At 49.0% G+C, this 27,805-nt stretch overlaps 1 protein-coding gene across 4 annotated transcripts in view; it reads right to left on the bottom strand.

The window, feature by feature from the left end:
• The window catches only part of MARCHF2 (membrane associated ring-CH-type finger 2), a 77,891-nt gene that overhangs the window by 2,420 nt on the left and 47,666 nt on the right, over positions 1–27,805 (bottom strand). For all 4 annotated transcript variants that reach the window (XM_050933820.1, XM_050933818.1, XM_050933821.1 and 1 more), the window contains exon 4: positions 9,721–9,930. In XM_050933820.1, the coding sequence (XP_050789777.1) occupies positions 9,721–9,930 (210 nt within the window). The remainder of the gene's footprint in view (positions 1–9,720; positions 9,931–27,805) is intronic.

The following is a 27,805-nucleotide window of genomic DNA, read 5'->3' on the forward strand; positions in this document are numbered from 1 at the left end:
GCACTGAACTGCACAGGGAACAGCTGAGTTTAAACTGTTCTTTTGCAGGCAGCAGCAGCAGGCATCTCAGCCAGTGTCCCTACTGCAAGCTACAGCCTAGAGGAGAACTCCTGCTGGGGGTGGGGTGGGGGAGAATGCAGAGCCTTGTCTGCAGCCTGGCTGGAGGAGGAGGGAGGAGCCGAGTAACCAATGTGACAGTGAGTTTCCCCCTTCCACCTGCTTTTATTAGCTCTGGATTCAAGCTGTGCAGCCAAATGCTTGTATTTGTTGTGTATATTAGTATTGGAGAGATCCCCTCATCCCAGGGGCAGAAAAGGACTGCCCCAGCCATGGTCAAACACACCGTCCCCTCGACCCCCTCCCCCCAGCTACTGTGAGTGAAATTAACAAGGATACCAGAAACCTAGCCCTGGGGGCTGAACCATCAGGGAACAGCTGAGTTTAAACTATTCTTATGCAGGGAGCAGGCTTCTCTCTCCCTCCCTCAGTCAGTCTCCTTTTCTTACCGGTCCTCCATACCAGCCCGTACCAGTTTACTTTCACCTCTGAATACAGACCAGCTGGATTTGCTGAGAGCACACATTCCTGGGCCAGAGTTTGCTTGATTTGGTTTACACCAGTCCCAGTGCCCTCTGGAAAGGATCTATGGAGATGCCATGGAAGTACAGGGTGTCTCTGTAAGGGACTGCAACAGGAATCTTAGTCCTGTGCATGAGTTAACCAGAGCACCAGATCTGGGGTTAGAATAAACGTCCCACTAGGCATTCTGGGAGGGAACATTCAGCAAGGCTCAGGATCCGGAGGGTGAGTGAATCTCATATGGTCAAATCCCTACAATTAGCAGGCGATGGTGGAGCTTGGCCCCAAGCTCTGTTTTTTTAAGTTGCAGTAACTTGTTTTCCTGTCTGCAGTTACTACACTTCAGTTGCGCTTTCAGCCTTTCCTCATTTCCCTCTGAAAACATTCCTGCATGACTCAGCCTGAACTCAGAAGTGATGCAACTGAAGTTTGCCAGGCTGGATGGATCAGGAACCCCAGAAGCAGGCTGGGATGATGGACATGGGACTCCACAAACTGTTTCACATCAGGACGCTGCAGCGCGATTTGGGCTAAGTTTTCACACCGGACCTGGGGTTCCCAAAGCTGAAGGGGAGGGGAACACACTTGTAGTGGCCTACCCACAGAGTTGTGAACCATCACCTGCCTATTTGCTCCCCACCTCCAATGTTCTCCCTTTCTGGCCATATGGCAGCAGAGACAGCGTGTGTGTGTTTGGGGAGCAGAAAAGGGATGGAGAGAGAGAACGAAAACAAAATAAAGAGCCACATCCACAAACTCACAGAGAAACTGGACAGAAAACAGAGGCACCACAGCACAGTGAGGGGCATAACGCTGAAGAAAGGGGGCAACAATCTATGTGGGGAGGGGAAGGCTCCAACCAAAGAAGGCTGGGAACTATGCCCCAGACTTTGGTCAGTTCTTTGTGTTTCAGAAAGAGTGGGTGGGGCTGGGCACACAGATACAACACAACATGACACTGCCTTTAGATGTCAAATTCAGACTGATTTTCCCCCTCTTTCAGGCCATGTGCTCCTGACTGACTTCTCCAACATGCCCTGGAGGTGGGCAAGTGGGGAGCGTGCAGGAAGATCTTGTTCCCAGTAACAATGCCCTGAGCATCCCATGCACAGCTGAGGCAGAGAGCCCAGAAACAGTGCCAGTTACAGATTCCCAGGAGTCTATGGGGCCTTGTTAACTCCAAGGCAGTGACAGACAATTTTAAAGCAGTATTGCTGGGCTGCTCTGCTACAATAGAGAACTCTGCATATTGTAAGAAAAAATGGTTACTAACCTTTTGTAACTGTTGTTCTTCGAGATGTGTTGCTCATGTCCATTCCATTGTAGGTGTGTGTGCTCGCCACATGCACTGGTGCTGGGAGTTTTTTCCTCAGTGGTATCAGTAAGGGACCGGCTCTGGCGCCCTCTGGAGTGGCGTGTGCATGCACTGGTATAAGGGGCACTGCTGGCCCCCTCCCACCCTCAGTTCCTTCTAGTCAGAACTCCGACAGCGGGGAAGGATGGTGGGTCCTGGAATGGACATGAGCAATACATCTCGAAGAACAGTTATGAAAGATTAGTAACCGTTTTTTCTTCTTCAATGATTGTTCATGTCCATTCCATTGTAGGTGACTCCCAAGCAGTACCTCTGGAGGCGGGCACGAGTTCATGGCCGTGTCGACTACAAAATAGCTTTGCCAAATCCAGCATTATCTCTGGCCTGCTGGGTAATGGTGTAGTGCATGGTGAATGTATGTACCGAAGATCATGTGGCAGCCCTGCAGATGTCCTGGATAGGAACATGCACCAGGAAGGCAGCCAAAGACGTCTGAGCCCTAGGCGAGTGAGCCTTCACTGTCCGTGGAGGTACAGCCTGTGCCAATTCACAACTAGTGCAGATGCAGGTGGTGATCCAGTCTGAAATCCTCTGAAAGGACATCAGAAGACCCTTCATCCTGTGAGCTATCGCAATAAAGAGCTGAACTGATCTGCGGAAGGTCTGGATGCACTCCAAGCAGAAAGCCAGGGCATGCCTGACATCTAGAGTGTGCAGGTGTCTGTCCTCGTTGGTCTTGTGAGGCTTGGGACAGGACACTGAGAGGAAGATATCCTGATAGACATGGAAGCGCAACGCCACCTTCAGCAGGATAGGGCTGCAGCTGCACCTTGTCCTTGTAGAACACCGTATATGGGGGCTCCGAAGTGCGGGCTTTAATCTCGGAGACTCACCTCACTGAAGTAATGGGTTCAAGGAATGTGACCTTCCATGACAGGTGCAAGAGAGAGAGAGCAAGAGGCTCGAACCAAGGACCGGTAAGCCTGGAAAGGACTAGATTGAGGTCCCATTGGGGAATCGGATCCCGAACTGGCAGGGCCGTCCAGAAGGGGGGTAAGTGGGGCAATTTGCCCCAGGCCCCACAAGGGCCCCATGAGCCCTGGCCTGGCAGCGGTCCAGGTCTTCGGCAGCATTTTGGTGGTGGGGTAACTTTAGTGCTGCTGAAGACATGGAGTGACTGAAGGGCCCCCCACCGCCGAAATGCCGCTGAAGACCCGGACTGCCGCCGGGTGAGTACAAGTGCCAGAGCTCCCCTGCTTTGCCCCAGGCCCCCTGAATCCTCTGGGTGGTCCTGCGGACCGGAGGAAACAGCCTCTTGAGGGCCTTGAGGAACATGATCATCTTATGTGAGAATACTGATCTTCCCTGGACGTGCGGATGAAAGGCTGATATGGCTGCCAAGTACATCTTGATCGATGAAAAGGCAAGGCCCTGGCGTTTTAGATGCAGGAGGTAATCCAGGATTGATTGTAAAGAGACACTGACAGGAAATATTTCACTCCAAAGCCTAGTAAGAGAAGTGTTTCCACTTTGCAAGGCAGTCAAGTATCAGAGGGCTGGCCGTGTTAGTCTGAATCTGTAAAAAGCGACAAAGAGTCCTGTGGCACCTTATACACTAACAGACGTATTGGAGCAGGAGCTTTCCCACTTCATCGGATGCATGTGGTGGGTGGCTCCAGTGGAGGGCTTTCTGCTTTCCAGAAGAACTTGATGGGAACAGGCCTGCTCCTTGGGGCTCAGCCACGCAGCATTCATGCTGTGAGATGGAGAGAAGTGAGGTTCAGGTGCAGCAACCATCTGTGATCCTGAGAGAGCAGGTCCGGACGGATGGGAAGAGTCCATGTGGCTGCCACTACCAAGTCCATGAGAGTGCCGAACCAATGCTGGCGAGGCCAGGTCGGGGCGATCACAATGACTGATGCCTGGTCCCTCTTGATCTTGGAAAGGACCCTGCTGATTAGCAGGACTGGTGGAAAGGCGTACATGAGACCCTCTGACCACGACAGAAGGAAGGCACCCAACAGTGAGTTGCTGTCGAGACCTTGTAGTGAACAGAATTGGTGGCATTTCCTGTACTGTCTTCTGGCAAACAGGTCCGCTTGGGGAGCTCCCCATCTCTGGAAGAGCATCTGGGCAACCTCTGAGTGGAGGGACCACTCACAATGAGAGAAGAAGGATCTGCTGAGGTGATCCGCCAGCGTGTTCCAGACACCAGGGAGGTTAGAGACTTCTAGGTGGATAGTGTGCTGGATGCAGAAGTCCCACAGGTGAAGGGCTTCCTGACACAGGACTGATCACTGGACTCTCCCTTGTGTGTTGACATAGAACATGGAGGCCGTGTTGTCTGCCAGTACCTGCATCACTGGACTAGGGATGTAAAATGTTAAACGGGTAACCGATAAGCATCAGTCTTATCAGTAAGGTATTACAGTTAACGTTTAAACTGCTGTGGGACTCTGATGCCAGCCCCCAGCACCCTGGCTGTTGGCCTCCCGCATCCAGGGTCTTGGCTGCCAACCTGTGCCCCAGCGTCCTGGCTGCCGGCCCTGCACCCAGGGCTCTGCGTGGGGGACGCAGCGCAGCCAGAATCCTAATGGTTAAACGTTTAACCGGTACAATTTTAAAAGTTTAAACGTTTACTTTTTTAAACCGCTATTTACATTGTTACACTTGACCAGATAGATGGGGGAAGAAACACCTCACACACCACACAAACGGCCCTGAGCTTTCTGGCCTTTATGTGAAGCGACAGCTCCTACTGTGACCGTAGTCCTTGAGTTTTGAGGGCACCAAGGTGTACTTCCCAGCCGAGGCTGGATGCATCCGACACCAGGGACACTGTAGGCCATGGAACCGCAAATGGAACCCCTTCCATCACTGTATTTGGGTTGCACCACCATTGGAGGGAGGTGAGTAACTGGGCCAGAATCATGAGGAATCCCTCCAAGGGGTGTCTGGCTGTGGAATGACAACCACGTTTGAAGGGACCTCAGCTGCAGTCTTTGATGCTGGACTACGTAGGTGCACACAGCCATGTGCCCTAGGAGTCTGAGACAGACCTGAGCTGTGGTGACCGGATGTGCGATGACTTGGGCAATCAGATCTGACATTGCTCTGAACCTGGCTTGTGGTAAGAACTTCTGGCTTGGGTAGAGTCGAGGACTGCTCTGATGAACACTATCCTCTGAGCAGGGACCAGTGTTGATTTTTGTTTATTAACAGGCCCAGGGCATGACAAGTGGTTTGCAACACCTCGATACTGCACTGCACCTGCTTCTGGGAGCAACCCTTGATGAGCCAGTCATCCAGCCAGGGATAGATCTGGACCCCTCGATGTCTGAGGTAAGCTGCAAATACTACCATGCACTTTCTAAACACTCTTGGTGCTGTTGCTAGGCCAAATGGGAGCACTGCAAACTGGTAATGTGTCTGACCAACCACAAAACATAGAAATCTCTTGCGTCCGGGAAATATTGAGATGTGAAAGTAAGCACCTTTTAGGTTGAGGGCGGCATTCCAGGATCCAGAGAGGGGATGATGGAGGCAAGGGAGACCATGAGGAATGTCAATTTCTTGAGGTATTTGTTGAGGTCTCGCAGGTCCAGGATGACCCTATCCCTCCTTTGGCCTTCGCAATGAGAAAGTACCGGAAGTAAAAACCTTTCCCTCTTCATTCTGCTGGAACTTCCTCCATGGCCCCTAGCCACAGGAGGACTTGCACCTTCTGAGTAAGCAATTGCTCGTGAAAAGGGTCCCTGAGGTGGTACAGGGAAGGGTGTGGGAAGGGGGGGATAGAACAAAAGTAGAGGATATACCCCACTGCCACTGTATTGAGGGCCCAGCGGTCTGTAGTTATGGAGGTCCAAGCAGGGAGGAAAGGTAACAGATGATGGGAAAATAAAGGGTGAGACAGATCCTGGTTGCAGGCTGGGAGGTCACCCTCGAGCGTCCTCTCACAATGATTGCCTGTTTTTGTGAGGGGTGTGGCTCGAGCCCAAATGTAGCTCCACTGCAGGCGATTTGCCTTGGCGATGCCTATATCCCCATCTCTTTCTGCAGTATGGTTCCACTCTGGTCTGGCCCGTGCATCTCTGCATTTGCTGAGGTTTACATCTCTTTCCAGCATGGGCTGGAGTGTACAGGCCCAGCGAGCAAATAGTGGCCCTTGAGTCTTTTAGGCCGTGTAATCTGCTGTCCGTTTGTTCAGCAAACAGGGACGAGCCGTCGAACGGGAGGTCATGAATGGACTGTTGGACTTCCACCAACAGACTGGATGATTGAAGACATGATGCCCTTCTCATGGCCACCACGGAGGCCATCACTCTGGCGCGGAGTCTGCCATGTCTGAGGCGGCCTGGAGGGAGACTCTTGCAATTGCCCTGCCCTCCTCTAGTATGGCATCGAACTTCCATATGGTGTCCTGCGGGAGTGAATCAGCAAACTTGGCCATGGACTGCCATATGCTGAAGTGATACCTGCCGAGCAGAGCCTGGTGGTTTGTGATGTAAAGCTGTAGGCTGGCTATAGAATAAATTTACCTGCCCTACAGATCAAGTCCTTTGGCATCTTTATTTTTTTGGGTCGAGCTGGGCTGCCCCTGCCTGTTGCGCTCATTGGCAGCCGCAACCACCAGAGACCCGGGAGAGGGCTGTGTATATAGGTACTCAAACCCCTTTGCAGAAACGTAGTATTTGCACTCCGCCCTCTTCGAAATGGGTGGCAGGGATGATGGTTTCTGCCACAGGGCTTTTATGATTTTTACTACCACGTCGTACATGGTTACAGCCACCTTTTCCGGGGCTGCTGCAAGACATCAAATAGGGAGTCCGTGGGTTCGGACATCTCCTCTGCCTGCAATCCCAGGTTGGCTGCCACCCATTTAAGCAGTTCCTGCTGGGCTTTGACATTGTCCTGAGGCACAGTCTGCAACAGGCCAGCTACTGCCTCATCAGGCAATGAGGAGGCAGCGGCCAGCCCGGAAAGAGGGGCGGGTTCTATGTCCCCTCCCTGGGGAACCATGTCCACTGGAGAAAGTAGCTCTTGGGCCCCTTGGACCGATGTGACGTCCGAGCCCAGGGGCGGTCGAGACACTAAGGCTGAAGGTTCTTCCAATGCCCCTGAGACTGAGCACTGGGCCTGAAGTTTCCCAGCCTGGGGAATTGCCCATGGGTTATAGACTTGCCAGGGCCCAGGCCACTGACCCTGTGGCCACATGCCTGCAGGTTGGCTCTGGGAAGAACCTGCTTGCTGTGCAGATGGCAGTTGATTCCCTGGGGGCCATCAACACCTTACTCTCAGAGCCCAAGGAGGAATAGTCTTCCTCTGGTGACCACAGTGGCGCCACCATAGGCTAGGCTTCCCCGCTATGTCTGGCGGTCTTGTGCCTGCCAATCAGGCAGTGGTATCGGGTCCCCGCTGAGCCGTGTAGCATGTCCGGCAATCAGCAGTGCTGCTAATATGCCCAGTAATAATCTGGAGAACGACACCACTCGCTTCAGGAAATGGTGCGCAGGCTTTGGTGACTGTGATCAGGAGTATGGAAATTGTCTACGACGCTCCGGTGACTGACGTCTGGATTCCGGCGACCGGCAATGGTCCGGTGACCAGCGATGGGACTCTGGTGACTGTCTCCGGGGGTGCAGAAACTGGTGTCTCTCCGAAGAGTGGTGTTGAGACTACGGGTGGGGAGTGCTGAGGCTCTGGTGAGCGGCGCCTGTGAACCAGGGAGTGGCACCTTTCGGGTGACCGCTGCCAGAGTTCTGGGGACCGGTGGCGCACCTCTGTGGCCCGGTACCGTGGATCTTATGATCGATGTGTGGATCCCGGAGATTGGTGCCTGGAACTTGGCAATCGCCAGAAACCTGCTGAGTAGCTGTGGGTCTGCGATTTGGGATGCAGCTCTGGTCCTTGGGAGTGGGCCCGGGTACGGTGCCCGGGGGTGGCTTCTGCAGGGGTGCCATTGAGGGCTTTCCCTCAGAAATGGGTGGGCAGGAGGGGTCTTAAGCTTTTCTTCCTGAGGAATAGGCAGCAACAGGAGAGAGAAGATGACTTTTGCCACTTGAAAGTCAACCGTCTGAGGTGGACAGAACCATGAGGTATCACACGTCTCTACCACTCCCTAGGCTAGGAGGCAGGTCGCAGTGTGGACTTGGCCAATAGGCAAGGCTGCCACCTGGTTACGCTCCGGTGATGGCGAGATGGCCCACCTTGTTCCAGGCTCCTCTTTTCCCTTATCTTTACCCTTAGTGGATCCCAGGGAGCATCCCTTCCTGGTGTGCTTCTTGTGCCTTTTGTCTCCTACCGGTGACAAGGACGGGCGTCAGGAGGCAGCCAATGCTGGGGGCACACTTCTTGTCGATGCTGAAGTACTCGCACCGAGTCCAAATGTGCAGGCTCCGAGGGTGGTGCAAGAGCAGACTTCAGCCTGACATCTCTCTCTTTTCTGGTCCAAAGCTTGAATCCTTTGCAAATACGGTACTTTTCACAAATGTGGGACTCATCCAAACACTTCAAACAACCAAGATGTGGCTCTTTGATTGGCATAGGTTTCTTACAATGATTGCACAGCTTGAAGCCCGGGGAGCGGGACATGCCCTGTCCCTGGGCTAAGTCCCTCGAGGGACTATGAATAACTAAATACACTAACACTATAAGGAAACTGATAACTGTCTACAACTATTTACACAATAAAAGTTCAAAGAACCACTGAAAGAGAGCCACTTGATAGACCAAGGGGAGTGTTCCAGCACCGACACTGGCAGTAAGAAGGAACTGAGGGAGGGACGGGGCTGGCAGTGCCCGTTATACCGGCGCATACGCACTCCACTCTAGAGGGTGCCAGAGCTGGTCCCCTACGGATACCAATGAGGAAAAAACTTCCAGCACTGGTGCATATGGTGAGCACACACACCTACAATGGAATGGACATGAGCAATCACTCGAAGAAAGGACTGCTCTGCAACAAGAGACTTACCGTTACAATTTCTCAAGTGAGAAGAGGACGACAGGTCTTCTCCAGCTTGGCTGGAGTCAGACTTTGAAACAGACCACTTTGTGGCCCCTGGCCATTTTCTCAGAGCTTTTAAGAAATCCTTTTGATAGCTTCCTACTGGAATTTCAGTGACCCCAGCTGATCTCCAAGAGGAGTCCCACAAACCATTCTATAGGCTAGTGCTACTTTTTCCCTCTTCGCCATAACAGTGCTGCTCTTAGACAGAGCCTGACTATACCTCACTGCTATATTTTATAAAGCCTTTGACCAGCCTGATAGGAGTGCAGATTCCTATGCTCTTATGGTATCTCAGAAAGTATTTTATCCACAGTATTGTTTTTACCATAGCGCCAAGATTCAGGGATTTTTATTTGAAAACAGGAAGACAAAGAACAGCTGGGCTTCTTACTCCTCTCCCCATGCTTGCTAACCACACCAGTCCCCAGGCTAATGTCAGGCTTGGTCTGTCCACTTCTACATCCCACACTGCACACACTACACCAAAAGGGCATGTTGCCCTCATGTCCATCTGCAGACGTTCCTGATGATGTGCAGTGAGTTAGCATGCACGGGCAGAAACTCATTTTCAAGTGTCATTGACCTCAGCAGGTTACATTTTAAAATTTTATTTATTTGTATTTAATGGGAACAGCCAAAGATGTGCCTCTTGGTTTGGACTAAGGGCTGGGCAGCTATGGAGGAACTGCAGACACAGCCATGGCTGAGCTCTGGGAACACAAACTATCCTTCTGGGATACTCTGCTTTGAATTCCTGTAACTGAGAAACACCTTTAAATGGAACAGGACCCTGGGTGGCATTTTGCTGTTCACTCACCAGTGTCCAAAGGACGTAGATAGTAAAAAGTGCAATAGTAAGTGCTATCAGTCCAATGGCTTCCAGCCGGCTGTTGAACTGCAAGTGATCCTGGGCACCACGAAGACACAGCCAGCCTGAGATTGCCGCCAGGGGAGTAATGAACAGAAAACACACCATGTCACAGAAGAGGGTCCTCTTCTCATTGCGAGGGCCAGGATCCTTCAGCCACTACAGGAAGAGGAAAGAGGTGATTAGGCAGTGGCACACAAGAACTAATACATATGCATGTGTGGGAGCGAAATAGGAGCTATAGTGTGTTCAGCTTCTCATTATCTGCATTCTATAAATGCACCTGGTGCTTTATAACAATAACCCACAAGGCCTCATAAAAACTGGTTAAAAATGCAGAGCATGTTTTTTTTTAACACTAGCCAAGCATATGGGAGGTGCTAACACATCTGCGTGTGCAGAGGGGAACACCTGACTAAGTGCTCAAAGCAGAGTGCTGCTCTCCAAACAGCAGCAAAGGGCAGGCTGCTGCCGGCAAACAAGGCCCCTTAGACGTTGAGTGCAGATCTTTCTAAGCGATGTTTACTGGAATCTTACAATGCAAATGAGCCAGCATCTTCTTGCCTTACAGTTTGTGCAGGATTTATTGCTTTCTCTCTTGTATGAAGAGGTTTTGTTTTAGGCCTGCAATCCAATCTAGCTGGCTCTGGGACCTGGGGAGGGAGCTGAGAGGAAGCAGGAGACATTTCTTTCACTGAATTAGAGAGCAAATACATCTCCAAAGGTGCTGAATCTGAGTGATATCAAACATGCCACAACAACCAAATCAGAGTAGAGCTGGTTAGAACATTTCTGACAAACCCTTGGACAGTTTGATTTTGCTGAAGGTTGGATGGAATTCAGGCAGGGCTCTGATGGAAGCCTGCCTGGTTTTCTGCCAACTTGCCCACCTGGGTCCTCTGCAGCCTGCCTGGTTGGCTGTTGGGGACCTTGGTTCCCAGGTTCACAGCCCACCAGCCGGACAACCTGGAGGTGGGGCGCCATTCCCATCTGGAGAATCTACACATTTTGGGGTTTTGTTCCTAATTAAACCAAATTTTGAAATCCTCTGTGAAATGGAATTGCCTTTCTCTGTCAGCTCTAAAATTGAGAGATCTTCAAGACTTAGCTTCACCTTGGGCCTCTCCTAGGCCCTGCAGTCCATTGCCCCTGCCGATGCTTACCTAGACCCTTCTGTTTAGGGGATGATTAACTCTAAATAAGATACTCTCGATGCCGCCTCTGAGGCAATGACAGCAAACGGGGGTGGGGGGGGGGGAGAGAGAGAGAATTCCTGCAGAATTAACCAAGTAGGAAACCAGGATGAGATGGAAAAAAAACCAAAAAAAAACCCACCACGCAGGATGTGGACTGAAAGCCTCTTGCCTGAACAGGGAAGGCTGGCTGCTGAGCATCAGAAAACCAAGTACAGTCAGGGGAAGGCGACTCAGACCCACCTTCTCTCACAGCGCACCCTGTGTCAAAAGTTCTGACTTAGTTGTAAAATGACCCTGTTTACTAGGGAAAGCTTCCCCTCAAGGGACTCGACTACTCTTTCCCCCGGTCTCAGCCCAGCCACATAGGCTGGGGAAGGGATTTTGCTATTTGCACAGATAAACTTGTGGGCAAAGGAGCTGAAATCTTTGTTTCACCCTGACAAAGCTCAAAGTCAATGTCATTTCCATTGTGTGAGGAGCCATTGGCAGTCGCATTGCATAACCGTCCTGAAGACACCATCAAAGCAAGGGCTACGGGCCACGAGACACTCACCAGACAGAGACTCTTTGCCAGGACACTCTCCCTTTTTTACAGACTTGCTTCCTTTCTCCCTCTGTGCATTTGGTGATGCAGTGACTCCCCTCGCAATGAACCCTTGTTTTTGTTCTGTGTTACGAGGGTGAGTCTGCGTAAATGTTCTCTGTCTACTGTACCAATCCAAAGGTAGGAAGCTGTTTTAGTAAGAACCCAGCTATTTCCCTCCCTCCAGACAGAGGATGCTGATACCTCATTATTTGTTTCTTGCAGAATGGTCTTGATTTAGTAAAAGTGCTGGGTAATTTTTATGCTGGACACCAAGTTTTACAACAGGATTTGCTCTCCTCCGAGGATTATACTATATTTAACCTTCTTTAAAGAAAAAAAGAAAAGAAAAGAAAAGGAAGGAAGGAATCTGTAGGTGCTAGCGTTAGCCAAGCTTTCTATGATGAGGTGTAACGCAGACCAAGCTTTTGGATTCCTTCTTGGTCCCTGCTCCAGAACTGTTGGGTTTCTTCTCGTTCAAAAATTATTAAACAAACAACAAAACAAGACCAAACCAACAGACAGAGCACCACAGTCCCGGGAAGGGAAGACATGCCAAGAGAGCCAGTGACCATCCAGGCATAAGAACCGTAACAGAGAGGATTGTAGTGGGGTGAGTTCCATGGTAAGGTCACTGGGAATAAGAGAGTCCCAAAAAGCAGTTCTGCTGTGGGTGACTGTATAATTAAACACTGCAGGGTAATGGCAGCTTAAGCGAACGTAATCTCTGTCTCAGTGGGAGCCCCTTCCGCAATGGATTCCCTGGGTACCCACTGCTGCAGAGGCAGACTGAGGCGACAGCGCAGTGGTCAGGCACCCCACGTGTACAGGCTGAGGACATTGCAAACAGGGCTGGTGATTTGCTAAGAGAAGGGGAAATGAGACTGGAATTAATACAACAGAGCCACTTAAACCGACAGCTGCTTAGAGACGTGGTTTGCACTAATCCATTGATGTCTCCCTGTTCTTCAGAAGTGGTTTAAGAAGATTATGGCTCAATAGCGCACTCCCCACCCTGTCCACCACCACCACCCTGCAGGCCATCCCTCCACCGCTACTCCCTCCACCTGGGCACTGCTTGGCCAGGCTCCGGCAGTGACGCTCTCACTCTTCCCTCTTCCTGGAGTATTTTGTTGCTCACCACGCTACAGGAAGTGGGATCCTGCTCATTGCCCTCCCCCTTCGCAGTGTGCTTCACTGGGCCATACTGCAGCCACTGGCTTCCTTCAACACATTCCTTCACTGAGTGGCACCAAGCAATGCTCCAAGCCCCATGCCCATCATGTGGGGCTGGGTATTCTACTAGAGGAGACTGCAGTTTTGTTTTGATTCCAGCTGAAGGTATTTCCGCCTACTGGGGAGGGAGTAGCCATGCTGCAGGCAGAGTACTCCAGCAGTGAGAGGGAGGGGACAGAGAGCTGTGGCTCACTGCTATCGCGGCCCAGAGCAGTGGCACAGCTGCTCCAAGAGGGCAGAACAAGGCAAGGCCTGCTGCTGGGGCTCCGCTCTCTGACCAATGCCAGTGCCCAAGAGACGTGCCAGGACCCCTCCAACCAGCCCTCCCCTAACTCGGCAGCATATAATGGGAAGGCATCAATGGATTAGTGCAAACCACTTCTCTAAGCAGCTGTCAGTTTAAGTGGCTCTGTTGTATTAATTCCACTGTTACTTCTCCTTCTCTTAGCAAATCACCAGCCCTGTTTGCAATGTCCTCAGCCTGTACACGTGGGGTGCCTGACCACTGCGCTGTCGCCTCAGTCTTTTTCTTATAGAGGCTCCTATGATCTTCCAACCCATCCAGATTTTTCACACTTGCTGTCTGGTCACCCTAACCACAATGGTCATCTAGTCTAAACCCCTTCTGAGATGCAGGATTTCTTGTGTCTAAATCATCCAAGGCAGCTGACTATCCAGCCTCTTTTTGAAAACTGCCAATGAAGGAGTGTCCACAGCCTCCCGTGGAGTCTGTTCCATTGCCTTACTGTTCCTACAGTTAGGAAGCTTTCCCTGAGATTTAATCTAAATGTGCTGGGCTGTAGTTTGAACCTGTTCCCTCTTGTCCTGCCCTGTGTGGCAAAAAGAGAACGTTTCTCCATTTTTTTTATGGCAGCCTTTCAAATATTTGAAGACCGCTACCATGTCCCCCCTCAATTTTCTCTTTTCCAAATTGAATACACCCACTTCATTCAGCCTTTGCTCATATGGCTGCATTCCATCCCTTTGATCATCTTTGTTGCTCACCTCTGGATCCTTTCCAGTTTCTCCACATCCTTTCTATACCCTGGTGACCAAAATTGGACACATACTCCAGCTGAAGCCTAACCAGCACCGAGCAGAGCAGTACGATCACCTCCCGTGACTTTCATACTATGGCCTCTGTTCATGCAACCTAAAATTGCATTATTTTTTTTTCAACAGCATCAAACTGCTGATTCATGCTGCTGCCAAGTCAGTTATCCCCACTCCGTATTGGTGTATTTGTTTTTTCTTCTCTAAGGATAGCACCTCACATTTGTCTTTGTTGAATTTCATTTTATTGTCTATAGCTCAGTTCTCCAATTTCTTCAGTTCCCTTTGTATTTTAGATCTATCCTCCAAAATGCTGGCAGCCCCGTCCAGCTTTGTGTCATCTGCAAACTTGACCAGGATGCTTTCTGTTCCTACATCCAGATCTTTAATAAAGATGTTAAACAACATCAGACCCAGAACAGATCCCTGTAGAACCGCACTTGAGACCTCCCTCCAATCTGCCATCATTCCATTAGTAGTTACTCTTTGTTTGCAGTTTTTTAACCACTTTTGTATCCACCTAATGGCTGTTCTGCCAAGCTCATGCTTTTCCAGCTTACTGATCAGAATGTCATGTGGGACTGTGTCAAAAGCCTTGCTGAAGTCCACATTCCCCCACTCTCCAAACCAGTTACCCTGTCAAGAAAGGAAATCAAGCTGGTTTAGCATGATCTGTTCTTGGTAAATCCATACTGGCTGCTAGTGTTACCCCCTTCATCTGCCAGGTGTTCACAAATTGAAAGTTTTATACATTGCTCTAGTACAGGGTTTCTCAAACTGTTGGTCAGGACCCCAAAGTGGGTCATGATCCTTTTTTAATGGGGTCACCAAGGCTGGTGTTAAACTTGCTGAGGCCTAGGGCCCAAGTCCGGGCCCCACCACCTGGGGCTGAAGTCAAAGCCCAAGCCCCACTGCCTGGGACTGAAGCCTGAGGGCTTCAGCTCTGGGAAGGGGGGCTAAGGTTACACACCCCCTGCCCAGGGCAGAAGCCCTTGGGCTTTAGCTTTGGCCCCCTCCCGCAGCCAGGGCACCAGGGTTGGGGTAGGCTTGGGTCTCCCCTCCTGGGGTCATGTAGTAATTTCTGTTGTCAGAAGGGGGTTCACGGTGCAAGGAAGTTTGAGAATTGCTGCTCTAGTAGCTTCAAAGTCAGGCTGACTGGTCTATAGTTTCCTGGCTCTTCCTTTTCCCCCTTTTTAAAGATGGGCACTATGTTAGCCCTCCTCCAGTCTTCCAAGGCCTCTCTTGGAAGGGCTCAGGCTGAAGCCTGAGCTCTTGGACCCTTCCATCCCACAAAACCTAGAGCCCGGGCTCCAGCCTGAGCCCTGAGAGCCCGCGTTGGCTAGCACAAGCCAGCTGTGGGTGTCCAGTTGCTATGTAGAAATACCCCAAGATGATGAGAGCTTTGTGGATGGAGGGGAAAGGTCAGTGGTACTGGAACAGGGAGGGGCTGGAGGGAAGGGAGGGGCTTGGCCCATCCACTTTTCACCAGGGCAGACATTGCCTCCTTCCCCTCCTCTTCCCTCCAAGGCCGCACCCCCAGCCAGGCCAGCAGCTGGTGGAGCCCAGCCTGGGAGCCTGGGCAGTTGTGGGAGTCGCAGAAACACCTTATTTGGGGGTAGGATCTAAATCAGCCCCCTGTCCAAGTCCCTGCCTGCCAGGGTCCCTGCCCAGCCTTGGGCAGGTGCAGGTGGAGGATCCAGATGCTGGCTCTCCACAGCTGCCTGCACAGCTCTTATCCCGACCCAGTTTCAGCCGAGGGGCAGGGCCTCAGAGCTGCAGCCAGGCCATGGTAAGAGCCACATAGGCAGCTGTAGGGAGCTGCAGGAGACCCTCCACCTGCCCATGGTGTGGGGGGTCCAAGCAGCCTCCCCAGCCCATGTACCCACCCTGGGCAGGTGGAAGGTCCACACCACAGCCCCCTATAGCTGCCTGCATGGCTCTTACCATGGCTGGGCTGTGGCTCCAAGGCCCTGACCACCAGCCAGAGCTGGGTTGGGGTAAGAGCTGTGGAGAGCTTGTGTTCCTCCACCTGGGTAGGGAGCCTGGAGGGCAGGGATGGGGGGCTGCTTTTGGCCCCACCCTGGGCAGGCTCCTCATCTCCTCTCGGCTTCCAGATTGGCTGTGGGCGGGGCCTTGGGGAAGGGGAAGGGGTGGGATCACAGGGGATGGCCCCTTGATCCCCCCACTTTTGGAAAGGCTCTGCCACCCTTGGGAAAGGCTTATCTTAGAGATGTTATGAAGAAAGAATCAAGAAAGTTTAGACATAACCTGGGTATGAGGATCTAGAGAGAGGTCTGAGTCGAAGATGACACCCAGGTTAGAGGTCTGAGTGACAGGCAGGATGGTGGGTTTTTAACAGTGATCAAGAAAGGAGAGACTAGGGAATGGTGGGGAGATTAGATGCTCTATTTTAGCCATGTTGAGCTTGAATGATGGCTAGACATTCAGGAGATCTCAGTGACAGACTGAGATTTGAGTTTGGACAGGAGACATGTCTCACGCAGAGAGGTAGATTTGCATATCAGCAGCATAGAGATGGTAACTAAATTTGTATTGGTGGATGAGATTGTCCAGAGATAAGGTGTAAAGAGAAGGGGACCAAGGACAGAGCCCTGTGGAGTTCCCCCAAGAAAGTTATTGTTGATGGTGGTGAGGAGGAGATGAGGAGATTCACAAATTGCAAGGCCAGAAGGGACCATTATGATCATTTAGTCTAACCTCTTGTACAGCACAGGCCAGAGAACTTCATCTTGATTGAAAAATTGGCAGTAATGGAAGATCCACCATGATCTTTGGCAGGTTGTTCCAATGGTTAATTATTCTGTTAAAAATCCTTAAAAGGATCTTTCAGAGGACACACCGAAGGAGCAGTGAGAGGCAGGAGGAGAACTAGGAGAGGACAGAGTCACAGAAGCCATGTGAAAACAAGATTTCAAGAAGAGGAGCATGGCTGATGGTGTCATAGTCAGCAGCCAAGTCAAGGAGGATGAGGATGAAGTACTGGTTCTGAACTTCAGCTTGGAAGTGATCATCAGAGATTTTGGTAAGAGCTATTTCAGTGGAATAAATTGGAGAGGAATTGGAAGAGAGACAACAATTGTCAAGTGTGTTCAAAGGGCTTAGAGAGGAAACGGAGAAGGAAGATGGGGAAGCAAGTAGGGTCAAGCAAGAGATGTTTGTTTTGTTTTTTGGGAGAGACTAAAGCATGCTTGTATTGTGAGGGGAAGAGGCAGAGGAGAGAGAGAGAGACCCAGAAGGAGAGTAAGGGAGTGGATGAGAATGGGTGCAAGGATGATCAGGAGATGGGATGGGAAAGGTCACTGGGGCAAGTGGAGGGGCTAGAGGAGGACAGCAGACAAGAAACATCGGCGTCTGTGGAGGATGACAGAGTTGTAGGACAGGAAGGTCACATTGTATTTTGTTAATTTTCTCTTGGAAGAAGTCAGCAAGAACTGGAAAGAAACATGGGAGAGAACCAGAGGAGGTGGCTGCAGTGTTTCCAAACTGGACTGGAAGCTACTGACATTAAAAGGAAAATAAGAGAATGTAAAATCCTCCACCTGTTGTTACAGTTCCAGGACAGCGCTCCCACTTGGCCGCTCCCCAGACTTCTGTGAAGGGATTCAGCTGCTGGATCCCTATGTGTTTTAAGCTTTCAGAGTCTCAGCAGAGTCCAGGTACTGCCCCTATCTTGAGGTCCCTAGGCACAATCGGGGTGCAGAACCTCTCTCTAGCACCCCCTCCTGAGAACTGTGCCAAGTGGCCCATTGCCCAGCCCTAGGACAGTGATGAGCCTTCAGACCTCACCCCCTGCCCCATAGTTTAAACACACTGTCTTCCAGAATTTCAGCCATGTGGGTATTCTGGGCAGATAGTTCATGTCTTTAAGGGGCAAATGGCAGGTATAATGCATGAAATGCACAGCCACTCTGCACAGGATTCTAATACTGTCCTTTAATCACATGAGAAATACACTGATCTGTACAAAAATAAACTGCACACATTTCTCTGCCTCCTTTTCCTCACCACTCCAGAACATTCGTTGGGCTGGGGTCAGAGTCGGCTGGGGCATCCAGGATCCTCTGCGGCAGCACATGGCTTGTGTTTTCAAACATGGAGCCTTCTCTCCCCAGCCCACCTTCTCTGACCTTGGCTGATCTGTCCCCTTCCTCTCTCCTGCCCAAAACTCCCTGCATGGCTCTGTCTTCCCTCTGTGATTCCTTTACAAACCCCTGTTTGGTCACTTTTGTCTGCTTTGTTTGGGAGCTGTCCGCTGATGTCAGCCCCCAGCAGACGAGCAGCAGGAAGTAGATTCTCCCTGAATAGGAGGCTGCTGGGTTCTAAGGACCTACCACTGTGCCTGGTCTGAAGTAGGACTGCTTAAAGCAGGGGTGGGCAAACTATGGCCCCCAGGACTGCATCTGGCCCTTCAGACATTTTAATCTGGCCCTTGAGCTCCTGCTGGGGAGCAGGGTCGGGGGTTTGCTCCACGAGGCTCCTGGAAGCAGCGGCACGTCCCCCGTCCAGCTCCTACACATAAGGGCAGCCAGGGGTGTCTCCATGCTGCTCCTGCCCCTAGCGCCGCCCCTGCAGCTCCTATTGACCAGCGAATGGGGCCAATGGGAGCTGCAGGGGCGGCGTCTGCAGACAGGGCAGTGTGTAGAGCAGTGGTCGGCAACCTATGGCACGCGTGCCAAAGACAGCACGTGAGCCAATTTTTAATGGCACACTGGAGCCTGCTGGGACTCCAGTGTGCCATTAAAAATCCTGCCGGCGCGGCAAGCCACAGGGTCCGCACTCCCAGGCTGGAGCGTCCAGCCGAGTGCAGCAAGCCTGAGCCAAACATCCCCACCCTGAGCACCAAACGGGAGCTCCTGCACCCCTCCCCCCACATTCCCACCCGCAGCCCTTGCGCCAAATGGAAGCTGCCCAGGTAAGTGCCCCCACACCAAACCTCCTGCCCCAACCCTGAGCCCCCTCCCTCATTCTAGCTCCCAGTCAGACCCTTCTCCCCTAGCCCTGTGCTCAGTGCACTCCCACCCTCAGCTCAGTGCAGAGAGAAGAAAAGAATGGGCCAGAACCAGGGAGAAGGTAGGTACCCACTGTATATGGGCAGGGCCGGGACCCCAGACTGGCAGCGGGCTGAGCGGGTCCAGCAGCTGGGATGGAACCCCTGAGCAGCAGTGGGCTGAGCAGGCTGGGCATAAGATCAACAATTTAATTTAATTTTAAATGAAGCTTCTTAAACATTTTGAAAACCTTGTTTCTGTTACAATACAACACTAGTTTAGTTATATAATATATAGACTTGTAGAGAGAGACCTTCTAAAAAACATTAAAATGTATGACCGGCACATGAAACCTTAAATTAGAGTGGCACAGCACTTCTGAAAGGTTGTCGGCCCCTGGTGTAGACCCACCTGGCGCACCTCCGCATAGGAGCCGGAAGGGGAACATGCCGCTGCTTCCAGGAGCTGCTTAACGTAAGGCTTGCCCGGAGCCTGCACCCCTAACCCCCTCCTGCACCCCAGCCCCTTGCCCCAGCCCTGATCCCCCCTCTGAACCTGTTGGTCCCACCCTCCTGCACCCCAGAGCCTGCATCCACAGCTGGAGCTCTCGCCCCCCCTACACCCGCACCCCAACCCCCTGCCCCAGCCTGGAGCCCCCTCCTGCACCCTGAACTCCTCATTTCTGGCTGCACCCCAGAGCCCACACCCCCAGCCGGAACCCTCACCTCCTCCCGCACCCCAACCCACAACTTCGTGAGTGTTCATGGCCCACCATACAATTGCCCTCGGGCCAAAAAGTTTGCCCACCCATGGCTTAAAGCCTTGTCAGCAGTGGAGAGCACACAGACAGAGGCACTCCACGACACACCAATTTCATAACTCCACAACACTGAACAGAAGTCATCAATTGTAGAGATTCCTCAAATCACTATCATTGGCAGGCCCATGCAACACACAGCAACTGGAGCAGAAAGGGGAATGAAACCACAAGACAAACTCATTTAAAAACATCTTAAATACTGAGATTCATGCAAGACAAAAAACACTGACCTTCATAAAATAACTAAATTAGGTGAATCTGATCAGTGAACAGGACTAATTAGAGACTGAATTATTTGTAGTATAACTGATAACCTTGCTTTGACCTGGTTATTTCAAAAGTTAAGTTAATTTCTTGCAAAGTACAGCAGATAATTGCAGGGTGTGTGAAAACTGTGCTTCCTAACCGTTTGCATGCAGTGAAAAAAATCAGAGTGCATTCAATTTAAAACGGATGCTATGGCATAAAGACCGAACGGAAGGATACACAAACTGCAAACTCAGATTTGTATGTAACAAACATGGAAGCAAGTCCAACATGGTGCAAAATGACCAGTCCAAAGGTTACAGTGTCATGAATGCAATGAAAGCAATCACTTTGCAGTGAAATAGAGGAACATACAATAATAGACATACAGTTGGAGGACAAAACATGATGATGATACAGAAATAGAGCTCTTTGTTGGGTCGCTTCATACATTTCAAAGCAAGGATTTACAAGAGATTAGTTTGCAATGTTGTAAATACATGAACAAGGTCTGAATGTCAAAATATTGGGTGACTGGCAAGAGAAAAACTTTTTGGAATTTAAAATGGTTATTGAAACACGCATATTGAAATATTTGGATTTAACAAATACCCTAAGACCTTAGTTGCACTGGGGAAAGACCAGAGATGGTTCAGGGTAGATTTTATAACGCAAACATGATACCTTTAGGTAGCTGTGTTTAGTAAAGTTATGGCCCTTCTGCATGAGTCACGAAAGTGTGTGCCCATTCTCTCACTGGCCCTGACCTTCACATGATTTCTCTCTCTAGGTTTTTAGATAACGTGTACTGCTCTTTCAGTTGGACTGATCTGTCATTGGGCTTGTTAACAGCTGCTGCTGTGAAGTTAACAGAGCATCTGCCAAACCCAGGAATGAGAGTAGGAAATCAGTTCAGACACCAGTTTTGTTCCCCCTGGAAACCTTGATTACTCAGTGCAGGTCAGCATTACCAGGAGCATGAGCTTCCCAATGACAGGAGTGAGTTGTTATATTTAGGCAGCACTATAACTGCTGGGAGCTTCTAGGGCTGCAGCTTGTACCAAAGGAGACTGGAAATCATCTATTCCTGGATCAGGAGGGTGGCAGTCAATGACAGCCTCTTACTGACTCAGGTATCGACCGGCTGGCATGCCCTATTAATAGCAGGGAGCTAGGCACAGTTTCTAGGTAGCCCATTTACAACACTGCAGCAGAGGACAGGAAAGGGTTAAAATGATTTAAAATGTTTAAATAAATAGTTAAAATAAAGAGGAGCAAATTAGCCCTATAAATAGCCTCCAACAGGAAACCAGCAAAGGGCTCCAAACTAGGGATGTAAATATTATTTTAAAAAGTTAACCGTTTAAAGGATTGAAATTATATAGTTTAACTGGTTACCTGCTGGGACTGGAGCTGCTCTGGCCGGCCCGGGGCTGAGGTTGCTCCGGCTGCCTGGCTGCTGGCCGGCGCAGCTGGGGTTAATGGTTAGGGTGAGTTAACTGGTAAGACTAATGCTTACCAGTTAACCGGTGAACCATTTACTATTTTACATTCCTACACCAAACACAAGAGAAATCACAGATGGTTACACACTCAGTGACAATCTGAGCACCAGGAAGGGCAAACGGGCAAGGCTCAGGCACAAATGGGGAAAATTGACAAAGATTAAAACCGTTTACAAAAAGAGAAAAATAGGTATCAAAGTATTTTGGTGGATCCTTTCCCCCTTGTCCCCCCAGCCAGAAAAAGGGAGAGGGATGGGGGGGGGGTGAATGCAGAGGGAAGTACCAAAGCGTTTAACAGACCACTCAGTGCTTTGGCAGTAAGCAGCAGCCAGAGAGATTAATGAAGTCCATGCAGAACAGTGATATTTTCCCAGAAAAGGCTGCCTGTGTCAATAGAAACAGAGACCCAGCAGCATCTTGGAGAACGGCCCCTAGGGAGAAAGGAAGCGTAGACTCAGCAATGAATGACTCAGCTTACACAGTTCTGCCTGAAGCCCTAAAAGAGGGAGAGCTTCTACAGTTGTCACAGTGCGTTCCCCAAGAGCAAACGGACTCCACAAACAGACTAACTGATGTACTGGGCTACTGCAACTGATCAGACCAAAGACTTCTTCTGGTCATAAGCAGCAAACCCCTGGAATGAAGGAGTTTCATAGTTATTGCAAAACCTCTCTGAACACCTGAAATATTAGATGTGTTTTCTAAGATGAATCCTGCAGAGTAATTATTCCTTTTGTTTGCACTTGACATGGTTTTACTAAAGTAGAAATATCTGGTTCAAAGCAATTCTCTGCACTTTGACTTCTTATAGTCAGGGGTCTATTCTTAAAAAGGCTCTAAAGACTGAAAGACCTTGAACAACACTGGCTGGAAACCAGTCTGCTCAGATCACAACTATAATCATACAAAACACTATGTTTAAAGATCACTCATGTAGCAAAGGCAAGCAAACATTAGGAAACGCCAGAATTAAGATTGCCCAACAACCTTAATTCACTCCCACTCTGTGTATATGCATTAAGATATAGCGTGTGATCATGTAACTGAAATCTTTCTTCCACAGAACCCCTGCCTCATTTAGGGCATAGGCCAGATGGCGTTCACTTCAAGAGAAAGTATTCAATATTTTGTTTTATCATCATTTTTCAGCGTGTGATTCCAGGACTTCTATCTGTACATTATTCAAATCCTGCTCTGAACAGAGAATTATTAATTTCCTCAAGGGCTTTCTCATGGTGCTCCTCACTACAGTATCTGAGGGATTCACAAAAATCTAGTTACTTTTGCAACACTCCTAAGAGATGACTGGATATTATCTCCATTTTACAGATCAACTGAGGCACAGAGAGGTGAAAAGTTTTGGGTGTCCAATTTGAGATGCTTAGAACCAGATTCTTCATAGTTCTTAGCATTGTACATGTTCAAAGCCCAGCTCCCGTTGATTTCAGTTGCAGCTATGAGCACCCAGCACTTCAGCAAATCAGACCATGTGGTTCCAAGTCAGGCACGCAGAAAATGAGGACACATAATTGGTGATTCACTGGTGAAAAATCTGGTTGAAGTGACTTGTCCAGCACCATGCAGGAACTCTGTGACAGAAGCAGGGACAGAATCCAATTCCCCAGGGCAGCATTCGACTGCCTAAACCATGAGACCATCCTTTATCTTCCTACAATCCTCTGTCTTACTAGCTGCACACTTTCCAATACTCAACTGTGGCCTGGGCTTACTGGTTCCTCCCTCTTTGGTGAGGGTTAGGCCTTTAGTTTTGGGCAGGCCTCCTGCCTGTCCAAGTTCTGCAAATAGCAACATCTTCCAATTTCTGCAACAAATAGACAAGATAGAGGACCTATACACAGACAACAGGCTCCTTCACTATCCAACCCTGATTCACTCACCAGAGCAAAGCCTTCCTGTGCACTCAGTGAGGTGGGGCATGTGGAAAAAAAACAGTATGTGATCATGTAATTAAAGACTCAGTCATAATGGTAAGAGGGAAAACAGCACAATGAAGATAATGGATTTCAAGGAGGCAGACTTTAGTAAGCTCAGGGAGTTGGTAAGTAAGATCCCATGGGCAGCAAGTCTAAGGGGAAAAACTGTTCAAGAGAGTTGGCAGTTTTTCAGAGACACATTATTAAGGGCACAAGAGCAAACTATCCCACTGCGTAGGAAAGATAGGAAGTATGACAAGAGACCACCCTGGCTTAACCAGGAGATCTTCAATGATCTGAAACTCAAAAAGAGTCCCACAAAAAGTGAAAACTAGGTCAAATTACAAAGGATGAATATAAACAAATACCACAAGTATTTAGGCATAAAATTAGAGAGGCCAAGGCACAAAACAAGATTAAACTAGCTAGATACATAAAGGATAACAAGCAAACATTCTACAAATACATTAGAAGTCAGAGGAAGACCAGGGACAGGGTAGGCCCTCAACTCAATGGGGGAGGGCGGGAGAAATAACAACAACAGAAAATGTGGAAATGGCAGAGTGCTAAATGACATTTTGGTTTTGGTTTTCCTCAAAGTTTAGTAGTGATTGGACGTCTAACAGTAAAAATGCCAGTGAAAATAGGGAAAGAACAAGTTAAAAATTACTTAGACAAGTTAGACGTCTTCAAAGTCACCAGGGCCTCATGAAATACATCAAAGGGTACGTCTATACTACCTGCCGGATCGTGTTCACTGTACCAGGGATTGATTTATCGTGTCTCGTCTAGATGCGATAAATCGATCCCCGAATCGACGCCTGTACTTCACCTCGGCAGGGGGAGTAAGTAGAGTCAACGGTGGAGCCGCGGCAATCAACTTGCTGCTGTGAGGACGGCCAGGTAAGTCAAACTAAGATACTTCGACTTCAGCTATACTATTCGCGTAGCTGAAGTTACATATCTTAGTTCGACGCCCCCCGCTAATGAAACCCAGGCCCTAGAATACTCAAGAAGCTAACCAAGCAGATACCTGAACCATTAGCAATTATCTTTGAAAAGTCATGGAAGACGGGAGAGATTCCAGAGGACTGGAAAAAGGCAAATATAGTGCCAGTCTATAAAAATGGAAATAAAGACAACCAGGGGAATTACAGACCAGTCAGTTTAACTTCTGTACCCAGAAAGATAATGGAGCAAATAATTAAGCAATCAATTTGCAAACACCTAGAAGACAATAAGGTGATAAGTAACAGCATGGATTTGTCAAGAACAAATCATGTCAAACCAACCTACTGGCTTTCTCTGACAGGGCAACAAGCTGAGCTTCACATTAGAATAACGGAGGGCTTCTTCACTTCCTGGTGACCACAACTGAGATTTGTGTCTCATTTGGATTTGCCCATTTTTTAGCTGTAACCACAAAACTTTGTTTTCTTTCACTGCACTGCCTCTGTGTTTTTAGAATGTATCCATACTATGTCATCAAGGCTGCAGAATCTATTTGGCCAGAGTGTTCCTTGAAGCCATCAATAAGAATTTAAAGTTTATCATCTTTGGCTGTTAATTCATCCACCTTGGAATTTAAACCACTCATCCTGTCCCACGCTCTGGCCTCTTATCAATGGCCATCAGAAGTACCTGCATGGTCAAGCAATGGCTCTGTTGAGATCCACACCCAAATGCAGGCCTCTCCCAATGTTGACTTGAGTAAATAGCAAAAGCAGCAGTGAGTTTCCTCACCATTAGATTTTACAAAGCTATTTTATGTCTCCTCAAAACCTGTACCAATCACAAACCTGAAAGTGTCACTAAAAATAGATGGCTCTCAGACATAAAGTGCCTAAACAGGATGTCCAAATGCTGTACTTAGCTCACATCAACATATATGTTTCTGTTTTATGCACTTGGATGCTTTTACTAGCACTTAAGTGCAGGATTTGGATGTCCTATTTAGGTACCAGATATGGAAAATTAGGCCCTGTGTAAGGTTAAGTAACCCAAGTGCTGCTGGGCATATCAGTATCATCACAGCTGAGATACAGGCCCTGCCCTAGTAAATGTTATAGAGTACATGATCTTGTGAGCTCCAAACCACCAGGCTATGTAGCAGAATCATTGGAACAAATACATTTCTACTGTAAGCTGAGTTGCATGTATCCCATTCTATAACCCTGCCTGGGTGGAGCAAGATCACAATGAAATCCCCTGGTGGGAGTGGGAGCACACACAAGGGGAAGATTATGGGAACTGCGGGCACCTCAACTAGATCGCCAGATTCTTCTATTGTGGAGTTTTCCTTCTGATAAGAGTAGTCACTAACAGATCTGGGGAAAACCTCCAAGGGGAGACTTTCTTCAGTTTACAAAAACAGAAGACGATAAGAAATAAAACCTCCATGCAGCCTTCCTCTGCAGCTGCACAAATAGTCTTGATGAAAGCCCCATCTGCTCCTTCTCCAAGCTGCCCAACCCGAATATGAAGTGAATAGTGGGGGGAGAAGTTTACAAGGAATTTCCTTAGGTGATGGGATAGATCAATGAGATCCACTAAAGGCGAGTGTTCCACAGACTCTTTTGAAGGACTCTCGGCCAATGGCTCTGTCATAAACAGATAGCTAAGGGTTAATGTCTCTTACACCTGAAAAGAAGTAACCTGAAACACCTGACCAGAGGACCAATCAAGAAACAAGACTTTTTCAAATCTGGGTGGAGGGAAGTTTGTGTGTGAGTCCTTTGTTCTGGTCTTGTGCCTGTCTCTCTCTCGGCTACGGGAAGGATTTCTCTATTTCCTGCTTTCTAATCTTCTGTTTCCCAGTTGTAAGTACCAAAAGATAGGTTTGTTTTTCTGTAGTTACATGTGTATAGTTGCTGGAGTGCTTTGAATTGTATTCTTTTTGAATAAGGCTGTTTATTCATATTTCTTTTAAGCAATTGACCCTGTATTTGTCACCTTAATACAGAGAGACCATTTTTTATGTATTTTTCTTTCTTTTTAAGACCTGTTGGAGTTTTTCTTTAGTGGGGAACTCCAGGGAATTGAGTCTGTGCTCACCAGGGAATTGGTGGGAGGAAGAAGTCAGGGGGAAGTCTGTATGTGTTAGATTTACTAGCCTGACTTTGCATTCCCTCTGGGTGATGGGGGAAGAGAGATTAGCTCTCGGTACTTCTGTTTTCCAAGGCTGGAAACGGGGAGGGTGGAATCCCTCTGTTTAGATTCACGGAGTTTGCTTCTGTTTATCTCTCCAGGAACCCAGGGAGGGAATACTTGGAAGGGAGAAGGGAAGGGAAATGGTTTATTTCCCTTTGTTGTGAGACTCAAGGGATTTGGGTCTTGGGGTCCCCAGGGAAGGTTTGAGGGGACCAGAGTGCCCCAAAACACTCTAATTTTTTGGGTGGTGGCAGCTTTACCAGGTCCAAGCTGGTAACTAAGCTTGGAGGTTTTCATGCTAACCCCCATATTTTGGACGCTAAGGTCCAAATCTGGGACAAGGTTATGATAGGCTCACCAAGCTAAGCAACGTCTTGTCTGGTGATCTGGCAACATGACATGTTTTTGTTGTTGCCACCATAACTAGTAACAACAGGCATTATCAGACTATCATCTAGTCATGTACCGATTTGACTGTGTGTGTGTTTGTTTGAAAAGTGTGAATTGAAAGTGCTTTGTTCCAGGTGGGCCTTGAGTGGTTGATTGAAGTGTGAACCAGGAGAGGCTTTGAGGGGCAGCTGCTTCAAGCCAGCAGTCTTATAAAAAGGCAGCCAGCTGCGATCTTAAGGAGCAGCGAACAGAGAAGAAGCAAACAGAGGGAGTTTGGGAACCATCCGAGAGGAGCTACGGTGAGTGTTCTTGAGGTTGGTGCTGTATTAGAGGGGCTGTGTTGTTGGCTGGTAGGGTGAATATCTGAGTATCTGTCTGCTGTGACCATTTGTTTGACAAGTCCACCAAATGAGGAAGAGGAAGTGGAGGAGTCAATCTACACGCAGGTAACAAGATTAGTTAACATACATGAGCAAATATTAATGGAGGATTTTAACTTCCCTTATATCTGTTGGAAGACTATTACAGCAAAACTTGATATGTCCTGCAAATTCTGAAAATGTGTAGGAAACAAGTAGAGGGTCATCCGTTGTGGATCTGGTTTTGACGAACAGAGACAAATTAGTTGCAAATGTGAAGATGGTCAGGAATTTGGGAAGAAGTTATCATGCTCTGATGAATTCAAGATTCTATGGAAAGGAGGACATGAGAACAGCAAAACAAGGACACCAGGCTTCAGAAATGTGGATTTCAACCAATTCAGTGAAATAGTAGGGACCATCTCATCGAAAGATCAATTAGGAAGAAAAGGAGCCAAAGGAGGCTGGCAGTTCCTAAAAGATGTAATACTAGAGCAGGGGTCGGCAACCTATGGCACATGTGCCAAAGACAGCACATAAGCTGATTCTCAAT

This window comes from Gopherus flavomarginatus, chromosome 24 (genome assembly GCF_025201925.1).
Source record: "Gopherus flavomarginatus isolate rGopFla2 chromosome 24, rGopFla2.mat.asm, whole genome shotgun sequence".
In the NCBI taxonomy this organism is placed as follows: Eukaryota; Metazoa; Chordata; order Testudines; family Testudinidae; genus Gopherus; species Gopherus flavomarginatus.